We start from the raw sequence: 21,921 nt of genomic DNA, 5'->3' as shown, positions 1-21,921 counted from the left end.
ACAGGTGTGAGGGGGCTGCCTTAATCGCCCATTATACAAGACTGCAGGATGTCTCGTGTTGAGGAGTCTGCAGAAGCTCGCAGTGTTTTTTTCATTTTGTGCTCAGCCTCGTGGGCAGCCAGCCCCTTGGCGGCCTGCAGGCTTGTCAATGAGCTCTGCTCTTCATCATGTCTGTCGCTGCTGCTGCCTGCCCGCGAGGTTACTGCCTGCAGCTACAAGCAAATACATTCAAACATATACACAGACACACACACATACATACACACAGGCGGGTGCGCAAACACACAAGGTAACATGCACGCAAACACACACCAGAAGCTAAAACATATGCAGAAAACACACACACACAGACGTGTCACACACACACAGGACAGAAGCCAGTGAAAAAACAACAAAGCCTTGTTAACAACTGAATGGTCTTTTAATGACCTGTGAAGTATTCGGGTGCAGCTGGCAGCTTAAAAACTGTATGTGTGTGCGCCCAGGAAGCAGTCTCAGCCCGAGCTGACACACACAAGGGGCGGGGGAGTGCTGAAGGCCGTTGAGCCCAATGGGCGTTGCGCGCCTGAGGGGTAGGATTACATGGAAAGGGGGTGATTTACGAACAGAGGTTGAAAGAAGTCAAGAGTGACGAATAGAACAAGCGCAGCCCTTACATGGAATTTCAAATGAAGGGGAGTAGTCAAGACACCCCAAGGCTGGCATTGTGAGCAAAGTAAACACACACTTGGCCACTCACGTAGGAAACAAATGTTACCTTTCATTGCTGAGGCAGGAGCCACACCAGAGGCACCAGCAGTACAAAGTGCAACAAGCTGGGCAAAAAGCCTCTCGTAGTGTGGCTCCGCCTCCAAGAGGTTGAAGGCAAACACCACCTGTAAGTTTTTAAAGTGCAGTGTTCAGTAAACAACCACACGTGAACATGCATGAGGAAAGGAGCGGCCTCTGTTTTCTGTCTTTCGCCGCTCTGCTATGTTTTTAACTTTTGTCTGGAGTATGACGTGGAGCTGACACAGAGAGGAGGGCGGCCGAAAGTTTCGCGAGAGGTCTGATGCAACAATAAAGGCGCTTCACCAAGGTCTGAAATAAATAAAGGCGCTTCGGCATGCTGTGTGGAGGAGGCGGGAGGGGTCCGCGATGTTGTGTGGGGAGGTAGGAGGGATCTAAAAGCGCTGCTGGTATGAAATAAATAAAGGTGCTTCGGCATGCTGTGTGGAGGATGTGGGAGGGGTCTGAAAGCGTCGCTGCAACAATCGCATAAAAGAGTACTCCTCAGCAACACATTAAGCATTACAAGCGGACCAAAACAGTAGTTAGGCGCTGCTGCTTCCGGACTAAACGGAAGTCAGTCTCACATCAACAGCCACTAAAAAGCCAGATGACAACAGCTATGCCAACGTTAAACTAATGGCAAGCAGCAACAGAAATTATCCGGCAGTGGGCGGAGTTTCACCCAACATACTAATTACTTGATGCCTCGGAGAGGCAGCGCATGTGCTGCCCTATGCGAGACCTAAAAACGGGCACTGACAGGAACTACCTTGGGTGCTGATATGCATATTGTGAGCAAAATCCAGTCACTCAAAGTGAAGTTAACCAGTCGCTGAAGTAGGCTGACCCTGTGCCCTATGCTGTATGCTGTACTGAGGGAAGTAAAATGTGAATGACACAACAACAGACAAATGAATGAAGAGAGATGGCTAAAAGCCCCTCTACGTAAGTATATTATACATATAATTTTAATAAACTTAAAAGGTCTTGGCTATCGACAGACCTAAAAAATCTTTGGCTTCTCACAAGTCCTAAAATGTATGCTTTTCTTGAAGGAAGCAACAAGCAGGAATGGAAACAGTCATTCTAGCTGCCATACTGCAAACATTTTGTATGAATTGATTATGCCACAAGCAAATGTGAATGTGAGCCAATGTGTCCTCTGTTGTGGTTGACCTATTTATATAAACAGAATTTGCTGTAATAGACTGGATGCACATTTTCTAAGGCAAAAGTGGTCATATGTTAATTTAATTGTTTAAAATAATTATGCAGTTACCTCACTTAATTTGTCTCCTTGAAACTGATCCACTATTCCTCCGGCCTTCAGTCCCTGAAGAGTTTCTTTAATGCAGTTCACCACAGTGTGGATAGCCTGGGCAGTCTTTGCAGCAGTAACAATTTCAGGATTGTCACGTTGCAATAAGCCTGACAAAAAAGAGTAAAGATAAATTAACTTTATATAAAATATATACATATATATATATATATCTATTACTCCAAATATGATGCCAAAAGTGAGAAAAACTGAGAAAAATCCTAACTTTAAGACTTTCGGTATTCGCAGAAGACATTTAGGAGTCCTAAAGGTAGGAGTCCTAACTTTACTTCTCCTAAACTGAGAAAAATCCTAATTTTAAGACTTTTGGTATTCACAGAAGGCATTTAGGAGTCCTAACATTAGGAGTCCTAACTTTACTACTCCTAAACTGAGAAAATCCTAACTTTAAGACTTTTGGTATTCACAGAAGGCATTTAGGAGTCCTAAAGTCCGGACTCCTAACTTCTGTGAATACCGAAATGAGTAAGTGCCTTCTGTGAATACCAAAATGGTAGTAAGTTTAGGATTTTGTCTTAAGTTAGTTCTGTGAATCGGGCCCGATATCCTTAACAGATTTGCATAATGTAGCATGTGCTACATATTATTTCAGACTGTGATTAATATCATGTTTTGCTGTCCCCTTACAGTGTCGGAACTCCCCTTCTTTCAATTCCCCTTCTGTGAATGACCTATGAGTACTAATTAATTTTTTGAAAGTCAAGACGTCAATCAATAATCAGTACTTGTAAAGTGCATCTTATCATCTGTGAGGGTGTCCAGGCGCTGAGTTGCTGGGTTTAGTTGAAGAGCCAGATCTTGAGTCTCTTTCTAAAGTCCGTCAGCGAGGGTGATGTGCAGAGGTGGAGGACTTGGCAGCGAGGTGGGAAGAGAAGCATCCTCCGCTCGACTACAGTGGATGTGTGGTGTCTGTGTGAGGGTGAGGGAGGTGGAGTGAAGGTTTCTGTATGGTTGTTGGAAGTTCAGTTGGTGGTTCATGTATGCTGGTCCTTGGTCGTGGAGGGCTTTGTAGGAGTGTGTCAGTAACTTGAATTGGCATCTTTTCTGGATGGGGATCAGTGGAGGTTTCTCAGGTGGTGGGTGATGTGGGTCCATTTGGGCAGGTTGAGGATCAGTCTGCCTGCTGTGTTTTGAATTGTCTGGAGCCTTCTAATGAGTTCAGTGGAGGTCCCTGCATACAGTGCGTTGCAGTAGTCCAGTCATCTGGCGAGTAAAGCTTGTGTGACTGTTTTTCTCGTGCTAATGAGGAGTCATTTGAAGATTCTTCGGAGCAAGCGGAGAGTGTGGAAGGAGGAGGAGGAGACTGCGTTGATTTTTTGTTTCATGGTGAGTTTCCTGTCCAGGATGATACTGAGATTCCGAGTGCAGTCTTTAGGTGTGGGACTGGGATTGAGTTCTGCGGGCCACCAGGTGTCATTTCAGAGAGAGGTGTGGTTGTCAAAGATCAGCCCTTCGGTCTTGTTAGTGTTGAGTTTCAGACAGTTGTCCTTCATCCTGTCTGCGACATTCTTCATGCAGATGTGGAAGTTGGTCTTAGTGGTAATGGGGTCTGCTGAGAGCGAGAGAGTGAGTTGGGTATCGTCGGCGTAGGATATGATGTTGAGATCTTGGTTTCTGATGTCAGCTTGAGGAGTCATGTAGGTATTGAAGAGGGTGGAACTGAGGTATGAACCTTGAGGGACACCACAGATGGTGCTTATTGGTTCCAAGGCGAAGGGAGGTAGGTGTATTCTCTGCATTCGTTCCATGAGGAATGATGGAATCCACTTGAGTGCATCTCTCGATCCTGATCTGGTGCTCAAGTCGCTTGATGAGTGTGTGGTGTCATACAGTGTCAAAAGCTGTGGAGAGATTGAGGAGGATCAGGGCTGCCGATTCACTCCTGTTGAGGTGGGTGCGGATGTCATCAGTGGCAGCGATTAGAGCGGTCTCAGTGCTGTGGTTGGCACAGAGCCAGATTGGGAGATCGTCTAGCAAGTTGTGTCTCTCCAAGTGTTAAGTGAGCTGCCTTTTTCAGGACTATCGAGGGGAGAGGGATCAGCGACATGGGGCGCTAGTTTTGGAGTTTGCTTGGGTCGGTGGAGGGTTTCTTGAGGAGATGTCTGACTTCTGTGTGTTTCCATGCATCGGGAAAGGTGGTTGTGGCGATTCATGCGTTGAGGATGTTGGTGAGTTGATTGCTGATCTTGTTGCTTTCTATGTTAAAGAGGCAGTGGGGGAGGGGTTTTGAGTGCTCCTGAGTGAATGGAGTTCATGATGGCTGGACGGGGGAGGCTTCTGTTGGGTGAGGTGGCTGAGGAGGTTGGTGGGTTGGGGCTCGAAGTTCCGGTAAATGGTAGATATCTTGTTGTGGAAGTGATTTGTTAGAGTGTTGCAGAGTTCCTGTGAAGGCGGGATTGTGTTCTCAGTGGCTGTTGAGCAGGAGAACTCTCTCCGACAGTGCTGTGGTCTGCAAGGGCACCCTTTTTTGCATCTTTGGGTCATTGGTGGTATTCGTTAAGGGCTGAATTGAAGGTGGCTTGGTCTCTAGAGTCTCTGTTGGCAAGCCATCTTCTCTCCTGTTGTTTGCAGCTGCGTTTCATTATACTGTACCAGCTGGCTTACTTGGTGGATCAGCGAGTTTTGGATGTTTAGATGGCGACTAGGTCGGTGGTTTTGGTGATCAAGGTATTGAAGTACTGGACAGCTTGTTCCAGGTTGGCTGCAGCATCGGGCTGAGTGGTGTTGAAGGCATCCATCCATTGGGTTAGGGTCACTTTGCTCCAGCTGTGGAAGGAGGTGCTGGGGAGTACTGGGGGGTGGGGTTGAAAGCATTTTGCGATGCTCTTGCGATGATGAAGTGGATGATGAAGGGGTCAGTCCAGGTGAGTTTTATTACATGACTGTATTTGACTCTGTTGCTAGACGTAAAGATAGGTTCCCATGTGTGTCCTGTTCTTGGTTTGGGGGCTGTAACCAGCTGGGTGAGGCCAATGTTGTTAATTCGTTAAAGAAAGTTGGTGGAGTTAGTGTCTGTGGGGTTATCAAGGTGGAAGTTGAAGTCACCCAGGAAGGTGAAGAGCTTGGACTCAATGGCAGGTGGGGCGATAAAGTCTGGCTGCAGCATCTTGCAAAACCTGAAGTGTGTTGATATTATACTTGTGAGTTGTCAGAAGCAGGCTAATGCAATAGTCTATCTTGGACACAATCAACAATGTGACTAATGTCTTTTGTAGTTTAGATGGTATAAAGGGCAAAACCTTTTTATTTATTCTAAGAGTGTAAAAAGTAGAGGAGGTTAGCTTATTTACTTGGTATGTAAAGTTGAGTTTGTTGTCAATGTGGTCCAAAAAGTAGGACTTCTGTTTTTCCTGCGTTTAATTTAAGGCAGTTACTGTCCATCCAGTTATGGATAGCCAGCATGCAGTCATGAAATCTACACCCTATGCCAATGTCATTTTTTTCCTATAGAGAAGGCAATTTGAGTATCATCAGCATAGGAAGGAAGAGAGAATCCAAAGCTTCTTATCAAATTTCCTAGTGGGAAGACATACATATTAAGGGGGGTAGGGGGTCAACGAGGACCCCTGCAGGACTCCACATGAAAGGGAAAAAGAGTGAGAGACAACATTTTCCCTCATTACTGATTGTCCTGATCCGTTAAATAGCATTTTAGCAGGTCCCTTGCTAGATCAGTGACCTCGCAGGTTGCTAAACGCTCTAGGAGTAATTCATGGTTGACCATATCAAAGGCAGCCGAGAGATCAAGCAGAACGAGGGCTGCCCCTTTTCCTTGATTTAAGGTCTGCCTGATCTCTTCGGTTGCCTTGATCAGCGCTATCTCAGTGCTTTGGCCTTTCCGAAAGCCAAATTGAGTTGTGTCCAGCAATTTATTTGACACAATGAATGTTATCAGCTGATCATTGAGGAATTTTTGGGCGATTTTGGCTGATATTGGAAAACGGGAGATTGGCCGATAGTTTGTTGGATCGTTTTGGTCCAGTGAGACTTTTTTGAGTAAGGGGATCAGTGCTGCTTTCTTCCAAATACTTGAGAAAATGCCCAAGGCTTGAAAATAGGGGGTAATATTGGTGCAGAGACTTCTGCTACCAATTTAAGTATATTAGTTGGACAGGAGTCGTATGGGGCTCCTGAAGTAGCATTTTTCAAAATGTTTATTGTATCCTCATTTGATGGAGCAGTACATTCTGTCAGAATTTTAGTTGCCTCTAAAGGCTGACTGCCTATATTGCTAGGTAATATAATAGAGAATTTATTATAGATTGTTTCCACCTATTCAGAAAAGTGTTTTGCTAAATCATCATAAAAAGATTGATTGGCAGTTGAGGATTTTTTGTTTGCCATAGCTGGTTAATTCAGTGATTCAGTTGTTAGCTTCTTCAATCTTCTTAGTAAAATATAATGACTTGGTTTTCAGAATAAAATCTTTGTAGTTGGCAATAGATTGTTTATATTTTATCTTTTCTTCTTCTTTACAGGCTGTCCTCCATTTTCTTTCTTGTTTTCTGCATTCTTGCTTACATTTCCTAAGTTCTATTGAAAACCATGGTGTTGAGGGACTTTATTTTAACCGTTTTGACAGGGGCTTCTATATTTGATGCGTTCTTTAACCAGTTGTTATATTGTATAGCTGCTACCGCAGCATCTTTTGAAAAAACACTGGAGGTATATTCTCCAGTGCTTCTTGTAGGTGTTCAGGCTGGACATTCTGCCAAACTCGACAAAGAGGTAGATGACATTTTATTTACATTAGTGTTCATTTGTGAAAGGGATAGTTAAAAACAAACTGCTCCATGGTCAGACCATACAACTTGAGATGTCTTTACCTTAATTATATTGGGATTATTGGAACAAAATCCCATCCAGAGTATGACCTTCATGTTGTGTTGGCTCTCGAACTATTTGATTTAATACTAATGCTGAAAAAGTTTGCAGCAGTACTGCTGTCGTAGGGTTCATAATCTCCTCTAGGTGGTAGTTAAAATTGCCCATAACCATGTATTTAGAATCTGAGATAAAATGCTCCAAGAGACTAGCTATTTCCTGTGGGAAATATTTTTTGGAGCTAAGCGGTCTGTATACGACTATGCCCTTAAATGATTGTTGCTTGTTGATTTCTATGACAAAGGAAATTAGTTCCCCAAAAGGGAGAAGAGAAGACTGGCAGGTAGATGCCATATCATCGCTAACAATCACTGCTAGTCATCCTCCACGCTTAAAGTCCCTATCACATCTATAAATGTTAAAACCCTCTGGTACTGCTTCCTGTATATCTATGTTACAGGTGGGATCAGCCCAGGTTTCAGTAAGAAAGGCTAATGCAGGTCGATATGTTTCCATAAATAATTGAAACTCACTGCTGTGTTTTATTAGAGATCAAGTATTTAATAATACACATGACAGCACATTTAATCCTTTATTCACCTCCTAGTTTGGTCCTTTTAATCTATACTTTTATGGTCTTTAAAATGGTTTTTGCTTGTTTCTGGACGAGCTCTTTTATGTGAATAGGGACTGATCCAACAAGGGAGTTTACTAGATTCTGCCATTACTTTAAGATCGCAGGCAGGACAAGCCATCGAAGAGTTAAGTGTTAGTAGGGAGCAGTCAATGTTAATACAACCTTCCCTCTTATCTTTATTTTGTGCTATGATAGCGTCTCTGTCAAGGTATAGAGTTTCTTGGTCTGGCCTAAAAAGACCAGAATATCGGGCCCTAGGCCTGGTCCATGCGCGGACGGGTGCAGATGGGCTTGCCTTTGGCGCGCCTGGGTTTCTATCCGGTTTATAATGAGAACTGCCGGAAGTGTCAGAGGAAAGCTGGACCGTCAATCTCTCACAATGACGGCCAGCCGGAAGTAGGATCAAGAGAAACAACTCTCTCCGCAACAAACAGGAAACGTTGCGGTGGACCGTAGAGTCAGAGTGGTAACAGCAGGTAAGAATAGATGTTTTGTTAAAAACAAATAAAACGAAACCCTGAGGAAATATTTAAAATTACGCTCTCATGCTCTCACCCAAAACATCCAGTAAATAGCGGTGCCTTACTCACTACCCACGTCCGCTGCGTGCCCGGTTTTCCATACGGTTTATAAAGAGAACGGCTGGAAGTGTCAGAGGAAAGCTGGATCATCAACCTCTCACAATGGAGGCCAGCCGGAAGTAGGAACAAGAGAAACAACTCTCTCCACAACAAACCGAAAACATTGTGGTGCACCAGAGAGTTGGAGTGGTAACAGCAGGTAAGAATAGAGGGTTAGTTATAAACAAATAAAAAAAACGATGAGGAAATATTTAAAATTACGCTCTCGCTCGCTCACCCAAAACATCCTGTAAATAACGGTGCCTTACTCACTACGCACGTCCACTGTGCACGAAGGTTTCCACCCGATTTATAATCAGAACTGCTGGAAGTGTAAGAGGAAAGCTGGACCGTCAACCTCTCACAATGGTGGCCAGCCGGAAGAAGGATCAAGAGAAACAACTCTCTCCACAACAAACGGGAAACCCCACGGCGGACCGGTGAGGAGAAACTGTAGGTAAGGATAGAGGTTTAGTTAAAAACAAACCCTGAGGAAATATTTAAAATTACGCTCTCGTGCTCTGCAATGCGGCCTGCCTTATAAGCCTTAAGGGCCTACCTTAGGGGTGATATATGTAATAAAAAGGAAGGTTTCCGCCTGGAAAAAGGTTTATTTTGCCAGGTACAAACGACATCTTAAAGCTGCACTTCAGGCTGCAATGGCAAGCTTCAAACATTTTTTTAAAAGCTACTTTAGCGGGTGGCATAATGAATACTGCAGGCTCACTAGCAGTATTTAATTTAAAGGCCCTGGGTACATGTAAGTTCCATTTAAAAGGGACTTACAAGTAATTTAAATAGTCAATTAGGTTTAGCCCAAGCACTTTAGCACTGGTTAGCAGTGGTAAAGTGCACAGAGTCCTAATGCCAACAAAAACAGGTTCAGCAACAGAAGGCAAATATCTAGGAGAGGAGAGACTCTGCAAAAGGGATCAGGTTCAAAAGAAAGATATCTGCAGCATCCTTGTTATGATATGTTGAGTTGTAGAGGGTACTAATCACCTGTGAGGGTATTGAGGCTCTTGAGCAGGTACATAGGTGTGTGGCTCCTGCCAAATTATTCAAAGAGCCAGGTCTTCAGCTTCTTGCAAAGCACAAGTAGCAAGGAGGAGGCTCTGATGTGTTGGTGGAGGTCATTCCATGTTTTGGATGCCATGTAAGAGAACAAGCAACATCCTGTTTAGTGAATGCGGGGGTGTTAAGAATGAGCTTGAGGTTGAGCGTAAGTATCATGATGGGTTGTGAAAGTGTATGGGTCCATTGAGGTATGCAGGTATTGTGTTGTATAGGGCTTTGTAGGTGTGTGTAAGGAGTTTGGATTGGCTGCATTTGTGAATGGGGAGCCAGTGTAGGTCCTGGAGTGGAGTTGACATGTGAGTGCAATGAGGTTGAGTATGAGTCTTGCAGCAGTGTTCTGGATGGTCTGCAGTCTGTTCAGGGATTGCTTGCAAATTTCAGCATACAGTGCATTGCCATAGTTCTGTGGGCCACTAGATGGTGTCACACAGGGCGTTCTTTTTTCCAAAGACCTGTGCTTGAGTCTTATCAAAGTTAAATTTCAATTAGTTGGTTCTCATTCATTCTACCACAAGGGTCATGCAGTTGGTGAAATTGGTCCTGTTAGTGAGTGTTTGCCCATCCGGGATAGGATGAGTTGGGTGTTGTCTGCATAGATGATGGCGATGTCTTGAGATTTGATGATGTGGGTGAGTGGAGCTATGTAGACATTGATTTTTCCTGGAGAGGTTCTAAGATTTATGTTCACTTTATATAGGAGACTCATTTTTCTGTGCTTTAGTTACAGTGCTGCACTGTAAGTCACAGGCTTGGTAGACCGAGTCATTGTGTAACCTGAGTCTCTGGCTCAGCTTTACAAGATGTGCCTTCCCACCCATGGATGACACAAGTGAACTTAGTTTAATGCACCAACGCTTGTATGTGAAAGATAGGTTTCTGTAGTACTGCAGAACCCCACCCAATACATAGTTGAAGTGGCATCAATGGTTTTGGGTTACTAACAGTCCCTCAACAAGGATCCAGGGACAACAGGCGTACCCTATTGCTGAATACATCTAAATTTAAAAAGAAAATAAATTCCCTTCGGTAATCAAATCAAATAATTGTTCAACCAATCATCTCCAATATACCACAAACCATTCATATCATATCAATCATACATAAAACTCGTATACCTATATTTGCAATGCCACAAGACAACCACTGACTAATAATGGAATGCCACCTATGTTTTATTCAAGAAATGTTGGAGCCATTAAAACATTTCCATTATACAGAATTCTTAAATCTTCATATTATAAAAAACATATATCAGTATACAATTTCATGTATTACATAGACAACATATCAATTGATCAAGAGGGAGATGCAAAAATACATCAAGTATGAAAAACAAATATTATATCACATATATAAATCCTACAAATAGTACATACACTATATCCCCGTATTAAAAACAATTAAAAATATATAGTCTAAAAGAAAGATAAAAACAAAAGAAGAAGAGAGAGAGACAGATAGCAAATACAACAGTACACTCATTAGTGGTTCGTGGACTAATCCAGGTATAAAAACTCAAATGCCAGACATGTTTGCAGTCCAGGTGTTTTTATCACCCAGCATGCTCGTGTTCACTCAATCAGTGAGCAGATGGCCTAATTGTTGTGGTGGGTGAGAGAAGGTGTGTGTTGTGGTCATGCTTCGATTGGAGGGGACTGGTGGCTCCTGAAGCAGGTACTGGGCTCATGATATTGAGCTTGTCCACAAGGCAGAGTTTCTGTGAGAACTTCTTCAGGAGTCTCAGGGCCGACAGCGATAAATGGCATGTAATGATTGAAACAATCACAACAATGACTCCCTTTGGTAATGATTTTTCTTGTGGATATTCTTTCTAACGGCAGACTTCTCAACTTTTGAATATTCCAGTTGTTGGACTGAACCTGGAAACTATTCAAGACCTTTCCACACCAGTGAGAAGCACTGACTCCACTCCAGCACTGGAAGAGTCCTCATGACATCACCGGAGCAAGAAAGGGCCCTCGTTGGCCAACAAGGTCAGTTTCTCATCCAAGTTCTGAAGTGTCTTTGAGGTGGACAGATGAGAATGGTGTAGGATAAATCACGTGCAATACAGTTTACTGAATTTAGTCCCATTGGGACCTTATTAAAAGGTTTACTTAGTAACAGCCATGAATGGGGAGGAGGGTGGGTGGTTGAGAAATCTGCAGGTAGATAAAGTATTCACGAGAGAGAGCGTTACCAAAGGTGAATACGTTTTTCTTATGATGGATACGTTAACCTGCAGATTCTTCACCTTTTGGATAGATTCCCCACGCAGTATCCAACTAAGAGGTAGGTGCATGGCTGGTTATACTAAGAAACACTGAAGGACTAATCATGCAAAATTGCCCTACCATCACACTTCTGGTACTAAGCAGAAATGCTTTGCAAAAGTGTGGTGAGAAATACAAGCTACCAACTTGCAAATGTCTGCACCTGGAACCCCTCTTGCCAACGTATAGGTAGAAGAAAGCTATATTGGAGTGAGCCCTGAGGCCCTCTGGTTGTTCTTTTTGAGGCAAGGCTTAAAACATTTTGATGCTTCTTCTTTATAATGTCCTCATGTGATCTGCTTGGCCTTACATCTTGCTTACATAACCGATGAACAATTGATCGCTAATCTTAAACTCCTTGGTCCTGTAGACATAGAAGCTGACCGCTGTCTTGGAGTCTAGTCTTTGGAGCCTCTCCTACTGGCGTAAATGAAAAGTAATAACCACCTTAGGTAAGTAAACAGCGAAGTTCTAAGAACCAGCTTGACATGAAAGAAAGAGGTGAAAGGAGTCTTGACAGTTTATGTCTGCAACTCATATGTGTTGCCAATGTGCAAACAAGTAGTCACAATGAGTAACTGTGCAATGCCTCAAACGGGAAACACATTAAAAATGTGTAAACAAGATTCAGGTCCCATTGTGTAATTATGAATGGCTAGTGGAGAAATATGTTCGGAAGGCCTTTGAAAATCTCATTACTACAGGTGACTTGGAAAGGGGCATTTGGTCCGGGAGACTCAGAAAGGCTAATAAACCTGATAAATAGTCCTTGTCTGTACCTACTGCCGTTAGATATCTGATAATCTGACCATAAGAGAGTCTACTAATTGTTCGTGGACCACTTCACAAAACTTCTTATCTCCCTTGAAGCAGCATCATTTAGTGCCCACTCATTTTTATATGCAACATATATTCCCAATGTGTGTTTAACCGTATTGAATGTGAGCATTTTATTAGTCATTTGCATCAAGTGGCTATATATTCATTTTAATCAGTGCCACACTTATAATGAACTGCATTATAATAAATGCAGTCACCATGAAAGCAATGCATGTTTTCTTAAAAGTTTCGTTTTTCAAAATCACATATGCTTACTGTATTCATTTAGAACCTGTTTAAACCTGTCTAAATCTAGTGTTGGGCTAATCTGTAACCAGGCACATGTTAACGTTTTATAAAATGTTTTGCAAGTGTCTTGTGTTTCCCTTTCTTTGCAGATGTCTTATCTACTTCCTTGTTAGCTTAGATTAGGCTCATTGTACATTGTATTAGTGTAGCAGACTACTGATCTTCTGATTAATTTTTGGCCTCAAATATGGAGACTGAGATGGTGGGAGACTTCGTCATGTACTAGGCGAACTGGACTGGTGTTACACCAAGGTCGTGCAGATGATTTCTTCTTTGATGGTAGCTGGAAAACTAGGGAGTCTTGGCTTGTTTGGTGAAGGATAAGGAGAGAGAGGTCTTCTATAAACCTCTTTAATTTTTCAATTGTGTATTCTTTAGAAAAGTAGACAAGACCCTATCCTGACTTTGCTGAGAAAAGACCCCTTTTCAACTCTGCTGATTTCCATTGCCCAGAGGATTAAGATTCATGCTTGAGTAATCAGACTCTTTCCACTGAACCTTAAATGTGGTTCACATATGCTGGCACCTTCCTCATAGAATTTCTCCTTGCTATTTTCAATACTTTATTTCGAAAAGGTAAGTTCCTTTATGGAACCTACTAGTCGTATTATTCTCGCCATATGCTTGTCAGTTTTGGATATTCTTTTTGATTATCTATAAATTTAGATTGCATGAACATTTAAAGATATATGTTCTTACAATATTTATTTATCACTTTTCTGAATGATTTGATATGTAACATTGACAAAATTTGGTAATAAAATCCTTAAGGTTTGGACACCATCCTCCCAGTCGTTTTTGTGGAGCCAGATTTGTTTCACTGTACTTGCAATATAATTCTGATGTTAGGTCCTTTATTACACTTCACGTCAACAATCAAAGGCCCATTTGGCCTGTGGGGGATTCTTTTAATGATCTCGCCTAGTGTTTTAGATTCCAGAAGCCCTGCTCTATCACCCTGAATACAACTTTTTGGTGGAATGCCATCGATCACTACAAGAGGTACAGAGAAAGCATTCAGATTATCCTGCACAAACACTAGGGATGAAGGTGGATGTTCTGTAGGTTGAGGTGCAGAACCTGCACCCTGCAAGTGTGAGAGGATGTGTACCATGTGAGAGAGAAGAAGCAGAGGGCACAAGGAAAGGTGCACCAGGTCGGCATAGCACACACTTCTTGGACAGTTTGGAGTTATCGGAATGACTTGAGACTGGTTGAGGCAGATCATACCTCACAATCCGAGAAGTAAAGAGTATGGTAGGAAACATGTAGTGAAACGGAAACTGCCGCTAGAAGCAAAATGCATCCCCAGTGTTCCCGGCAGTGGAACACTGGGGATACATTTCTGGATATTTGAGGGCACATAATTGTTGGCAGGGAGTGTTCTTGCGAGTGGCAAAGACATCCACTCATCTTCAAGGAACTGAAGATGTGTCCTGATATTTTATGGTAAGCAAGATTACGCAGAATGAGAATGTCTACATGTACATTTAGTACACTGGCTAAATGGTCAGCCAGATGTGATGGCTCTGAGCATAGGACCAGAGCTGCCGAGCTTCCAGGCAGAGATGGTGCAACCTAATGCCTCCCTGGCTGTTGATGTACCACATTGTGCTTGTGTTGTCTATCAAGATCTAGACAGATTGGGTTTGAAGGGAAGGCAAGAAGGCTTTGAGAACCCGTAAGATCAGCTGTAATTCTAGCAGGTTGATGTACAACCTCTGCTCTTCTGAAGACCAAAGGCCGGTTCTTCAAGGTGAAATTCCCACACTAGGGTGGAGGCATCCATGATGACTGTTGTCACTCCCTCTGGGGGGTCAGAACGGCTTTCTTAGAATCAGATTACCTTCCACACTGCTTCACTCCAAATCCTCTGCAGTGTCCCTGGGGATTGTTATAGACGTTTGAACAACTCCAATATGCCGGAACTAGTGCCCATGGAGACACTACTGGAGTGCCCCCATGTGCCAGTATCTGTGAGTGACCAAGAAAATGCAGGAAAGTAGAAGGCCTAACAAGTGTCTCCATTCTAAAACATCAGAATCGGAGCCTGAGTGACCTGAACCCTCTACGAAGGGAGAAAGACTTGACTTGTTGTGGTGCCCCTATGAACAGGATATGCTGAGACAGCACCAGGTGACATTTGGGCTTGTTGACTGAAAAGCCAGGTCAAACATCAACTTTTCTGTGTCTTGCATGTGGTGTGTGACCCTTTCTAGAAAGCTGGCTTTGAGGAGCAAGTCACCAAAGTAAAAATATAGGGATCCCTGAGATGGGCAGTAAACACTGTAATCACCTTCATTAAACATCATAGTGCTGAAGTTTGGTCAAATGGAAGGACTGGAAAATGGTAGTGTACAGATCTTACCATAAAGCGAAGGTAAATCCTGTGTGACCACAGAATCAGTATACAAATACACATCCTGCAGGCAACATCCAGTCTTCAGTTTCCTGCTCAAGTAAGGCCTAAGTGTGGGGCAGCATTTCAAACTTATTTAGGAACTAGTTCAGGACCCTGAAGCCTAGAATCAGATATACATCACTATCCTTCTTCAGTACTAGGAAGTACCGGAAATACCACACTGACCTTGTTCCTGCTCTGGCAGCAACTCCACTACCTTTTTCTGTAGCGCAATGTTTACCTGAAGGATCTGAAGGGGACCAGGTGGAAGGGCGGAAGAAGAGGTTGAATGGTTGAAGGGGCCGGCTGAATGGTTAGGGCATTCACCTGTTCTAAAATTTGTAGAACCCATTGGTCTGAAGTGAGGGTCCTTTTTGAAAATAAAGAGGATATCTATCTCCTCCAACTGGCACCCTGTGTCCCAACAAGAGAGAACTAGGGATGGTTCTCCACAGTGTCTAAGGAGCAAAATAAGGAAGCGAGAGGAGCGAGCAGGAGAGGATTGCTTCTTCTTTGACCCAGCTTCCTTATTGCTTGTAGAATTGGTTGGCTGCTGTTGTTGCTGAGTGGCGCAATGCTGTCTGCTTCAAAAGGAAAACCTCCTGGAAAAGCCACTAAACTTTTCAATTGGCGGTAACCTTTCCATTGCGTTTAGATGCCCAGAGATCTTGCTGTCACCTTGCTTTCTGTGAACCTCTCGGGAGCAGAGTTGACCATGGCTCCTAAAAAGTGTGAAGCATCAACAGGGAGGCACATAGGGGTGGAATGGACATTCAGAGAGAACCCTGAACACCTCAGTCATGTGTGGCGGTGAAGGGAGACAGAAGTCCCCATGGTTCAGGCAACCAAGCCCGCTGTATCTAGCCTGGGCTGAATGACTTGTTTCACCGTGACTTCGCCGTCCCTTACCAACTCAGAGAAGTGGGGGTTTAGGTGGTTTGGCAAATCAGGTAGTACAAAGAGGGCCTTGTCTTAGAGGGTGTGGGTGTGGGTGTAGTGACCCATGACGCAAGTGGCGTTTAAAGATTTCAGAGGCATAACACTAGCTGAAAACAACTTTTTGGTATACTGCTCAATCCTTTTGGCTCTCTGTCCAATGGGGTGGTAGGAAATTCTCCAGGGTGAATTTGGAAGAGCCGAATGCCTTGGCCACAAGGCCCTTCGGAGAAGGGTGTGATGACAGAAAGACTAGATTGCCTAGTGCCAGTCTTTATCTTTTCGCTATTATCCAGTGCACAACTGTAGAGAATGTGGCCTTCTCCCATATTCAGTAAGAATGGACTTATTGAGGGCCTTGTTGAAAGGAAAAAGAAGTTCAGCTGAGTGGGATGTAGTAGGTACCATCTCTCACAAGAGGTTGGCCTTAGTTTCAGTTAGAGAAAGCTAGAGATCCAACACCTCTACCACCTTTATAATAATCAAGTGATAAGAGGTAAGCTCTGCGGTTGGTAACCCGTTGGGTAGTATAGTTGACATTCAGGCAAGGTGTCCACGCCACAAGCATCTTTAAGACCAGCAAAATCTGGGCCCAGCATTTCAGAATACCCATCCACATTGTCTGATTGCTGGGCCGGAGAGATCAGCAGAACCAGATCTTCTGTGGGTTCACAAGTTCTGACTCTAAAGAAAAAGTCTCTGGAGTGTGGGGACATCTGGGGAACTAACTCTTGATAATTTTGCTCGGAGTTGTGATTCCTCTTCTTCTTGTGTTTGTGCTTTGACAACTTCAATGAAAGCAGCAAATCTGGTGTTCACAATGTCAGTCTAGACCTCTTTTTCACTCTATGCTCATTCCGAGCCAGGGCCATGAACATCTTAGCCTCCAGTTCCGTGACAGCTTTGGGATTCGTGGTCTAACAGGAGATTTGGGCCCTGGCATTGTGGTTCGATCCCAAGTAACAGGCAGATGTTGTGCGGGTCTGTGATGACCCTTTGCCCACCATAGTCTCTTCAAGGTTTAAACTAGGCCTGGGCAAAATTGTAATTATTCCAGATTGATCTGAGTAATTTTGTGATACTCTTTTGACGCAATTAATGAAAATTATGAAATTATGCCTGCTTGCTGAATTATTTTTTTTGCCCCAAAAATCCCACTGCAGCACCACTAGAACAACAGACTTAACAAGCACAGCATATACTGCTTGTCATGTTCTGTTGCATTTAGTGCTATTTTCCTATAGCAAAATGCATCTTCAGTCCTTTTTGGATGAGAGGGTGCATTTTGCACCACAAAAAATAGTGCTAAATGTTGGCCTGCACTCCTCGCCTAATTCTATGTAATTTTGTATAATTATGCTGTAGCAAATTATGCAAGTCATGCCCACCCCTTGTTGAAACCCTGAATGTTTAGGTGGACACATTATGTAACAGCACATGAAAAAATGTGTGAAAAAGCTTGGCAAAAGTTAATTAATCTTCTGAAGAGAGTTGATCTTTGAATAGGTGTAAATAACGCAAGAAAAAGGGAAATGATGTCAGTGCGCCAATGGTGCTACTTTACAGTTGTAGGGATGTCATGAAAGTGCTGCTTCTTGTACTGAAGTGCAGTCAGCTCCCCCTACCAGCATGGAGAGCTAGTGAAAAGTTTCTGTGTTCAGTCTGACACATTGCATATTAAAAAAAATGAGAAATCTACAGGTAGAAGTATCCATCAAAAAGATACTTATTTCACTGGTTTCCTGGGACTAAATCTTTTTATTGAACACAATACTGGGCATCAAGAACACTTCTTAAACACTTATCCGTCAGGATAGTGGAGTTGAGCAGTTCCTGGCTTTCTAAAGGAGGTGGTGTGGTGTTGGAGACCCAGAACTCAATAAACCACCAAAAATAAGTTAATAACGAAGTGTTCAGTGTTTGCCTTTTCTTAAAAGAGAAAGCACTTTACTGATCAATCAAACCTCAGTGCAGTACACAAATTCGGAAGGCACCAATAATTACTCTATAATAATCTAACAACACTCTGGAGAAAGCTTGAACTGTTCACGTGGAACAGTTGTCAGTGGCACCCTTAGCGCAAAGCAGCATTAGTCTCTGGGACTCACCAGGGGGTTTATGGATGGTTGAAGTATGTGTGGCTGGCTGAACTGGCTTCTGCTGATGAGGGCAATAATTCTCTCCCCACAGTATAATTTATTTTCCACTTTGATTTCTTTTTTTACTTCTTGCACTGTACCTTATTGTCCGTGTCTGTCTAGTTTTCACAAGTTGTACTTGTGATGTATTTGGACTAGTGGGCCAGCACTTCTCCAGGTGGGAATAAGCTCAACAGAGCCTGCTGAATAGGGTTAGCCGTGTTTCTTCTCCCCAGCCCTGCTGATATGGTCATGGTCCACCACTTTGGTGTATGCTCATGCTGTGTCAGGTAAGCAGTGGCAGTCCCAGTACCAGATGAACAGGAGGCTGCACAAGGGTTGCAGCCTACGTGGTCAGATGAGTCTAGCAGTTTACGTTCTTCCTTGGACTCAGCCACAACACTTCCCACCCAAACAACTTAGGTGCCTATCTGGGTCACAGGGCTGAGTACTTTGGACTAGGTCTTTGTGTAGGAGACTGCAGGTTGTGCTCAGTTGTATCTAGTGCCCTGAGACTTTTTCTTGCTTTATTATGTCATCAGAACTCATATAGTGTTGAGTTCCACAGCATCCTCAGGTTCTAGCTGCACAGGTGAGACAGAGTGAGAGAGAAATACTTTATTTGATTTGGTTTAAATCATAAAAGAGCGGCTTAACCGCTAAAACACATAAAAATCATGAGCAAAGTACAAATGAATTAATAATTCTCGTTTAAAATTGATGATACATTTTTTTTTTACATTTTTATTTTTTTAACACAGAGTGCAGTTGATTCCTTCGGACTTGTAATAGTGAGTCTAACTATGAGGTATATAGTTCTTATGCAGTCTTCGGGCTAATTGTCTCAACTTTTTCACTTTACATGCTTTGCCAGTTCAAGTTCTCTGTCTCTCTTTTCTAGTTCGTTTGCAGCTAGACTCAAGAACTTTAATGCTTTGCATGGCAATTGTACAGTCGATCCTCCTAAAGAACAAGTTACTTACCTTCGGTAACGCTTTTTCTGGTGGATACAGTATCTGCCTGTGGATTCCTCACCTTGTGAATATCCCCTGCGCCAGCATTCCACGGAACTTTTCTTCCCCAGCATTCCACGTCGACGTGGGCGACGTCATAATACACCGGCTCCGCTCGCGACTCCGATCAACGTCACCGGAGCCATAAGAAGCCCACGTCGGCGTGATGATGTCAGTTCCACCCATTTTTTCCCCGTGCCTTCGAGGCGAACAGGTGGACTAACGACAGACTCAAAGTATACACAGTATACAATACACCAACACACATGCATAGCATACAAAGGAAAAGAATGCTAAATAAACAAGCATTTCCTACAAATGCACAACAAAGCATAAAAACATATCAACAAGACCCATTTCATGGTATACAAAGGTGGACAACGGGGAGGCGGGTGGGTCAGTGAGGAATCCACAGGCAGATACTGTATCCACCAGAAAAAGCGTTACCGAAGGTAAGTAACTTGTTCTTCTGATGGATACATCTGCCAGTGGATTCCTCACCTTGTGAATAGATTCCCACAGCATTCCCCACTCCCGGAGGAGGGTGTCCACCTTCCTACACCAGAAAGTCTTGTAATACAGAGCGCGCGAAGTGGCCCTCCCTCCTCATCTCAGAGTCCAAGCAATAATGCTTTGCGAAAGTATGGAGGGAGGCCCAAGTCGCGGCTTTACAAATATCTGCCACAGGAACACCCCGGGCCAAAACAGATGTAGATGACTTAGCTCTAGTTGAACGAGCTCGAATGCCCTCAGGAGGAGTCTTACCAGCCAGGGCGTAGCAGATCTTGATGGCAAGGATGATCCATCTTGACAGCGTGCGCTTGTGCACCGCCTTCCCCTTAGAACGACCAATGTAGCCAACAAAGAGCTGGTCATCAAGGCGAAAGTCCTTGGTTCTATCCAGATAAAAGCTGACAGCCCTCTTCGGGTCCAAACGATGGAGTCTTTCCTCCTCTTTGGAAGGGTGAGGAGGAGGGTAGAAAACAGGGAGAGTAATGGACTGCCCCAAATGAAAGGGAGTGACTACCTTTGGCAGGAAAGCAGCCCTGGTCCTGAGAACCATCCTTTCAGCATGTAAGGTAAGAAAAGGAGGTTTGGAACTAAGAGCTTGAAGCTCACTCACCCTCCTTGCCGAAGTTATGGCTACAAGAAAAACCACCTTAAATGATAACAGCCTCAAAGGACAAGTATGAAGAGGCTCAAAAGGGGACCCCATTAGAAAGGTTAAAACAAGATTAAGGTCCCACTGAGGCATTACAAATGGAGTAGGAGGAAACATGTTTGTAAGGCCCTTGATAAACCTCAGAACAACCGGAGATTTAAACAGTGAAGGTTGATTTGGGAGGCACAGAAATGCCGATAAGGCCGAAAGGTAGCCCTTGACCGTGGCCACAGCAAAACCCTGCTGAGCCAAGGAAAGAGCAAACTGGAGCACATTGGACAGACGGGCCTTTAAAGGATCAATGGATCTCTCTCCACACCACTTTACAAACTTAGACCACCTGTAGGAGTAAATGGACTTGGTGGAGTGTCGCCTGGCCGATAAAATAACGTCCACCACATCAGGTGGGAGAGAGAATGAACTCAGGTTGCCCCGTTCAATCTCCAGGCATGAAGGTGTAAGCTCTGGAGGTGGGGGTGTAGAACCTGCCCCTCCGACTGTGAGAGGAGGTCTGCCCTCAGAGGGAGACGGAGCGGAGGGCACGAGGAGAGGTGGAGAAGATCTGTGTACCACACCCTTCTTGGCCAATCTGGGGCGATCAATATAACTTGGGCCCGGTCTTGGCGAATCTTCCTCAGAACCCGAGGAATCAAGGGTATGGGAGGAAACGCGTAAAGGAGTCGAGAGCCCCAACTCAACTGAAACGCGTCCCCCAACGCTCCCTGCATCGGATACTGGAGACTGCAGAATGACGGGCAGTGCGCGTTCTCGAAAGTGGCAAACAGATCCACCCGAGGAGTTCCCCACATCCGAAAGACGTAACGAACCACCTCCGGATGGAGCCTCCACTCGTGGTCGGCGGAGAACTGCCGACTGAGACTGTCCGCACGTACGTTCAGCACCCCGGCCAGATTATTATTATTAACGAATTTTGTACCGCGCACGGTTACCCAGAGGCATCCCAGCGCTTATAGAGAATCAGAGCAAGCTGCCTGTGTGAAGCAGAACAGATTTAGAATTATTCTGGAAATAGATAAGTTTTCAAATGTTTCCTGAACCTGAGCAGGTTTGGTTCAGAGCGTAGTGAGAGTGGGAGGGAGTTCCAGGCGTGTGCAGTATGGATGGAAAAGCTCCTGCCACCTGAACGGGCTCTCCTAATTCTCTTTATCTGAAGGAGGTGTTTATTATCGGAGCGTAAGGCTCTGGTGGGCTTATAGGGCCGAATCATGTCCTTCAGAATAGCAGGTCCTTTCCCCTGAATGCTCTTGTGAGCAATACAGAGGGCTTTGAAGGTCACTCTCTCTTTGACCGGGAGCCAATGGAGTGCCTTTAGAGCGGGCCTGGCTGATTGCCTGGCCGGAACGTTCCGCAGCAGCCTGGCTGCCGCGTTCTGCACTTGTTGCAGGATTTTGAACGTTGATTCCGGTGCTCCGAGAAAGAGTGCATTACTGTAGTCCAGGCGTGAGATGATTAGACCTTGGACTAACAGCTTCCGGGAGAGTTCCGGTAAGAGGGGGAGAACCTTACGGGCCGAGCGGAGCAGTCCATAACACACGCCAGCGATCTTCTTGGCGTGTGTCCTAAAGGACAGATCAGGCTCCA

General features: G+C 44.2%; 1 protein-coding gene across 1 annotated transcript in view; it reads right to left on the bottom strand.

Moving 5' to 3' along the window:
* LOC146860824 (sperm-specific sodium:proton exchanger-like) overlaps positions 1-21,921 on the bottom strand; it is a 4,630,975-nt gene that overhangs the window by 1,140,819 nt on the left and 3,468,235 nt on the right. Inside the window, exon 16 of the mRNA XM_085646174.1 lies at positions 2,051-2,199. Coding sequence (XP_085502300.1) covers positions 2,051-2,199 — 149 coding nt within the window. The remainder of the gene's footprint in view (positions 1-2,050; positions 2,200-21,921) is intronic.

This window comes from Triturus cristatus, chromosome 3_1 (genome assembly GCF_964204655.1).
Source record: "Triturus cristatus chromosome 3_1, aTriCri1.1, whole genome shotgun sequence".
Taxonomy (NCBI): Eukaryota; Metazoa; Chordata; class Amphibia; order Caudata; family Salamandridae; genus Triturus; species Triturus cristatus.
Note: the sequence above shows the minus strand (reverse complement) of the source record. Positions and strands in the feature narration are given on the sequence as shown.